The 6,108-nt window shown below is 57.4% G+C and overlaps 1 protein-coding gene across 1 annotated transcript in view; it reads left to right on the top strand.

Annotated features, from left to right (window-relative positions):
• LOC105288320 (casein kinase I) overlaps positions 1–5,710 on the top strand; it is a 19,813-nt gene extending 14,103 nt beyond the window's left edge. Inside the window, exons 4-7 of the mRNA XM_023527463.1 lie at positions 2,292–2,484; positions 2,581–2,720; positions 3,467–3,532; positions 4,489–5,710. Coding sequence (XP_023383231.1) covers positions 2,292–2,484; positions 2,581–2,720; positions 3,467–3,499 — 366 coding nt within the window. The 3' untranslated portion in view covers positions 3,500–3,532; positions 4,489–5,710. The remainder of the gene's footprint in view (positions 1–2,291; positions 2,485–2,580; positions 2,721–3,466; positions 3,533–4,488) is intronic.
• The last annotated feature ends 398 nt before the right edge of the window (positions 5,711–6,108 follow it).

The following is a 6,108-nucleotide window of genomic DNA, read 5'->3' as shown; positions in this document are numbered from 1 at the left end:
GTGCTACGTTGATGGCTCCTTACAGAACCTCTCGTTGGACCATCTGGCCGACAAGATCCTGTCTCAGGTCAAGCCAGGAACACCCTCCCCACCCATTGCTGGGACTCTGACCCCTTCCTGGGGTCCCCTGTGAAGCAGGCCCTGGGGTCTGAAGACGAGCAGCGGCACCAACAGCTTCATCCTACACCGACCTCTGACTTCAAGGCCATCGGACTGGATAAGTGGGCACCTTTGATCTCATCACCACCGTGGTGAGCTCACCTACTCCCTAGCAGAAGCATCTGCAGACCCACGATGGGGACCTTCCACATCTTTCACCTTGAAACCAGGACCTTCCCATACCACACCACGCTGCAGGAAGCCCTAACCAGCACCTGCCAGCAGACTGGACACCATGCTGGGCACCATGGGCTGCAGACTGTTCCGTAGAAAGGATCCCACCCTTGACCGAGAGCTTCCTCCTTGGAGTGGCCACCTTGTAGCATTCAGTATCAGGGCCCTGGAATCTGTGGATGCTTGGAGCCTGCGACTCTGCTCCCAGCACACAGAGCCGCCGTTCTGAGGCCCAGCCGGCCAGCCAGGAAGAAACTCAGCACAGCCAAGGACAGGGGTCCACACCGCATGGGTGGATGCTGGTATGGCTTAGATGTCGGCCTTTGTGTTTTCTTGTGGATAAATAAAAGCCAAGAGATCTCCCTGGTGTGCATTTCTTGAGGCGTCACTTGGGTTGGATGGAAACATGGAGAGTAGCTCCCCCTCTGTCTCGGGGCTAGCCTTGGCCTGAGCCCCCTGGGGTCGCAAAGGGCAGGGGCACCTCTGAGCACATCACGTGGCGTCACTGAGCCTCAGTTTCTCCGCCCAGGGAACGAGTTCCTACTGTCCATAGGAGCTTTCACCAGTGGGTGCTGCAGCTCTGATGGCTCAGGCTTTGCATGGTTCTAGCTGAGTTGCTCTCTGCCAGCCTGTGACTGAGTGGGCAGGCGTGTAGGGGGAAGATCGGAGGTCAGGGGTTAGAGCCCTGGTGGTCCCAGGCCTGCCTGTCTGCCTGAACAGGCTTATGGGTGGGAGGCTGGGGATTTTCATTTCTGGAATGTTCTGCAAAGTCCTCTAGGTGTACAGAGGGCAGGGCAGGACTGGGTGGCAGAGGCCTGAGTTCACATCCCAGCTCTGCCAAGAGCTGTGGCAGGTCACGTGGCCCCAGGCAGGTCACGAGGCCTCTCTGGGCTTCGGTTCCTCACTGGAATTCAGGGATCATTCTGATCCGCAGCCACTGCCTCCCAGAGTTGCTTAAAGGCAAGGGCCACCCCACCCCTATTTCCCAAGGACAGTAGGGCCTTCTCAGCCAGTTCTCCGGGAGAGACTCGGGGTTGCAGAAGACCGCACCCCGCGGCCCATGAACGGGCCCCGACTCAGTCCACAGCTCTCTCCACAGATGCGGCCCCCCTCACGCCAGCCCCCTGCCCTTCCCTGTGGACGACCCCAGGACCAACTAGGTAATGCGGCTGGGCACCGCTCCCATGCCGTGCCCCTCTCTCTGGGCCTTTCCCCTTTCCTCTTGCACTCGGGGTGGCAGTGGCGGGGTGGCAGGGCCCCCAGGGGCTCACGCACCCCTTCTGCTCCAGCTTACCTGCTGGGCATCTTTTTTCCTCAGTGGGGCTTCTATCCCATTCCTTTGCCAGCTCCTCCGTGCTCCCATCCTGAGGCAGGCAGCATATGTGTGGGTCCCCTGGGCCTCCTGGTGGTGGCCCCCACAGCACCAGCCGGAGCCATTGCGAGGTCCAGGGGCAGGGGACGAAAAGCTCTTTGAAAAACTCCCCTGGCTGGGAGGCCTGGTTCAAGTCTAAGCCCGGCCTCAGCTAGCCTTGTCAGTCTCTCTGGGCCTCTGAACACCTGCTCTGCTGGGAAACCTTGTGCTGAGGGCCCCCTGTGTTCAGAGGGGCCCAGGTTGGGAGGGACAAGGTGTGCCCTTGGTCATCCTTAGGGCATTTAGCCCGCCCAGCCCTGACTGGCCCCATGAGACCGAGGCAGGGGGACTGCCCTCTGCCTCTCACATCCAGCTTCCTCCTCCCTTCGGGCAGTTCGTTTCTCTGTACTGTGTGATCGTGGCTCATTTCCAGGCCTCTACAGGCGTCTGCTTTGTGGGAAGGAGGTTGGACCAGAGGGTTTCTGCGATGCCTCGTCCCCAAGATGCGTGCCTTGCTTTCTTCCCTCTGTTCTGCCCTGTAGGGGCGCTGGACCCCGGAGCACCCTAACCTCACAGGGCTAACCAGGTCTCATCTTGCCTCCCCTAGGGTGCAGCCCGGAACCCCGAGGACGTGGACAGGGAGCGGCGAGAGCACGAGCGCGAAGAGAGGATGGGGCAGCTCCGAGGGTCCGCGACCCGAGCCCTGCCCCCCGGCCCGCCCACGGGGGCCACTGCCAACCGGCTACGCAGTGCTGCCGAGCCTGTGGCTTCTACTCCAGCCTCCCGCATCCAGCAAGCTGGTGAGCGGGGACCTCAGGCTGTGAGCTGGGCACCAGGGGGGCCAGGGCGGCCACGCTCCAGACACTGAGGGCGGTTCCCCCTGCCTCACCCTCCAGGCAATACTTCTCCCAGAGCGATCTCACGGGTCGACAGAGAGAGGAAGGTGAGCATGAGGCTACACAGGGGAGCGCCCGCCAATGTTTCGTCCTCCGACCTCACTGGGCGGCAAGAGGTCTCCCGGATTTCAGCCTCACAGGTGAGCTGCCCTCACACCAGCCCCTCCGCGCCTCACAGCTGAGCCAGAGACACCCCTCTCCCACCCCCGGCACGGAATCAGGCCTGGTGGTTCTGTACTTTGCTGTCCACCGATTCTAATGACCTTGGAGCAAGCCCTTTTTGTTGAGTGGAGACTTGGTCTCATTTAATCTGAGGTCTGATTAGCCCTGCAGAGCACAGTCAGAAGTAACTTACCCAAACGAGTGGTAGAGCTGGGATCTGGCCCTCACTGCCAGGGGCCCAGCCCGCGTGGGCCGCAGGGAGCTCCCATGGGAGGCTCATGGTTCCTGCCATCAGTAAGCACCCGCAGGTCCCGGTCAGCACAGGATAGAGGGGTGGGCAGATCCTGTCAGTGGCCTCACTTACGGGCCATGTTTGGACTTGGAACAATGGGAGTGGGGGAATCGGTGGTTGACCAAAGAAGGCGTGCTGGCAGAGGCGGGCAGGAGACCTACTGTGGTCCTGCCTGTGGTGGAGAAGCCTCAGCAGGACAGGCTGGGAGCTGGGCATCCCTTGGCCAGACTCGTGTGTGGCCTGGAACAACTGCTTTGCCTGCCTGGGCACTGTTCTTATCTACATTCTAGGGTCACTAGATCACACAGCCCTTCCTTTGGCTCAAGGGCCTCAGTAGGGGTGGGGTGGAGCTCCCCAGTGGGGAGGACCTTGCCACGCTGCTACTGCTGGCAGCTTATGCCCCTCCCCATGTCTCTGCCTTCCCTCTCGAAGACGAGCGTGCCGTTTGACCACCTTGGGAAGTGAGAAGGAGCCACCGTTGGACCAGTATTTGCTTAGGTGAGTTGGTGCCCACTGCCGACGCAGCCCAGCCAGGTCTAGAGACACCTGTGCTCCGGGAGGAGTCCAGTGTGTGTTGTAAAGGGATGCGGAGTGTGGCCATGGTACCAGGGACCCTGGAACGAAGATGTTCAAGGGAGTTTAATAAAACCTTGGAGCCTGCCCGACTCAGGGTCAGGGCCTCCTCTGAGCAGGCCTAGCCCACACCGTTAATTTCTGCTGGAAACCTCTTTCTCTGTCCGTCAGCCAATCCTCCATACCACACCCCTTTGCCTTAACATCTTCTGGAAAGTTGGTTTCTAGCAGAGACTGAGCCCAGATGGTTGGGTGGGGAGGGCACACCCTGACCTCCCTGGGACTTCAGCTCTATCTCAGCCTCTGGGCTGTTAAACTCTTAATTCAAAGCACTGAGAACAGGGCCACGTGCTTAGGCGTTTATCTGTGTCAAAGAGCGCCCTTGGCCTCCAAAGTCCAGGAGAGGCCCTCTGGCTAGCACGAGCCTCATGGGACTTCCATGGCTACAGAAGGCCTTGAAATGGCGTATAGCGGCTCTCCACTCTAGGGCCGGCTTAGGGAAGGGGAGGTGGCAGGGGGTTCTTTGGGGGCGTATAGGGGAAAGTCTGAGCTCCCTGGGAACGTATGCCCATGACAGGCCTCACACCAGCAGAAATTCATTGCACAGATAGAGGAGGGCCATAAAGCCCAGGTGCCCTTTGTCAGACCTCAGGCCCGGAAACCAGCCCGTCCATGGCAGATGTGTGACCGTGGTGGCTGCTTACCAAGAGGACAGAGGAAGGAGAGAGATTGTGTCCTTCCTGTGAGAATGGAGCACCTGCGTGCCCCAGAGGGGGACCAGCTCAAAGGCTTGGAGACAGGAAGACAGGAGCCAAGGAGGGTCTGGCAGATGGGTGGCCAGAGGCAGATGTGCCCCTAATCTGTCTTTCTCCCGTTTTTAGTGTCTTCACTGTATTTTCTTTTAAAAATCAACAAGAAGATGGGGAAGAAAACCACTCAAAAGAACAAAAAAGAGAAAAAAACCCAGCACAAAACCGACGATGGATTTTGTTTCTTTGATTTTTTTTTTTTTCCCAACTGCAAGAAGATGGGATGCCCTCAGCACCGAGGATTATTGTCCCTTTGCGTTTCCTGCTGCCCACAACCTTCAGGCTGCCAAAGGCTCCCCAGACATGGGGCTCCATGTGCCAGACGCCGAGGCCCTGACCCAGCTGACGCTGACACTGGCTGGGAGGGGAACATCTCAGCCTCGAGGGTCCTCCGGTGCCATCAGGAGGTGGCTTGAGCAGCTCGGGGAATGGCTTGATGGTCTGGTTGGTTGGAGGCAGGTCCCACTAGGTTCTGGAGCCTCAGAACCACAGGAGACACGCACAGCCCCCAACCCCCTGAAATGAAGGTGGCCGACTTTCTGCGTGGGCTTTTTCTAGTGTCCCCCTGAGCGTTTGGGTCCCTCTTGCCTTTTCACAGAGACCTTAAGGAGTGGGTGGTGAGGTGATGGGGGCCGAGATTCCTTGTGCGCGTGCGTGTGTGTATGTATGTGACCTGTATCCCAGGACAACAGGGACCGGCGCCATCTGCCAGGCTGAATTTCTGTTCTTATCCCCGACAAGGACATGGGGTGGACAGTGACCTCCATGTTCCTCAAGAAGGGCACAGAGGGTCCTTGCCACCATCGACCCCTCAGATTGTCGTCAGCCTGTGGCAGCTCTGTCCCCCTATCCTGGTCTTAGGGCAGAATCCGTGCATACTACTCCCAGAAAGCATCGGGCTCCTGGGTTATAAATGAATTCCCTGGTCCTGACTCTCCCCTGGGGCCGCCCCTCCCTGCATCCCGCCTCTCTGAGGAGCCTGGGTCAGGGCTGGGTACCACATTTATCCATCCCTCCCAGTTAACACCTGTTTTTACTTTTGTTTGTTTTCTCTGTGTGTGTATTTCCTAATTTATTTACCTCTGTTTCCCCTATTTTCTTTCTTTTTTTTTTTTAATTAAAGAGCAAAGCTTTTTATTACTTTGTAATTTAAAAAAACTGAAAAAAAAATACTGAAGAACTTTGGGGGGAATTTTGTACTTTTTTCCTGTGTAAATATTGGACTTTTTTGAGCTTTATTGTGGTTGTTAATTTGAAGTAATAAAGTAGAAAAGAATAAAGTGACATGGGCAGCCTTCAGTCCACCTCTTTGCCCTGGGGTTTTGTCCCCAGCAGACCTGGGAGCCAGTTTGGGGATTGAGCCAGTGCTTCAGAAACTGCAAATCAGCTGGGGCAGATTCTGAGCCAGGAGGGTTGGGCTGGGGCCAGAGAGTCGTCTGCATCCTAATGAGCTCCAGGGGCTGCCGCAGCCCAGGACCACGCAGAATAGGAAGGTTCCAAATGCTCTTCACGACGCTTGTCTTATCCACATAAGAGCTCTGAGTTAGGACCATTCATCTTTCTGCTTTCAGATTGGGAAACCGTACAGAGGTAAAATAGCTTGCCCAAGGTCACAGCTCTGGTGGCAGGACTAGGATTTGAACCCCATCGTTGACCAAGGAGCACTGGAGTTGGGTTCCAGTGGTGACTGTG

This window comes from Pteropus vampyrus, unplaced genomic scaffold, assembly GCF_000151845.1.
Source record: "Pteropus vampyrus isolate Shadow unplaced genomic scaffold, Pvam_2.0 Scaffold16, whole genome shotgun sequence".
Lineage (NCBI taxonomy): Eukaryota > Metazoa > Chordata > Mammalia > Chiroptera > Pteropodidae > Pteropus > Pteropus vampyrus.
This window is presented reverse-complemented; position numbering and strand designations above follow the sequence as displayed.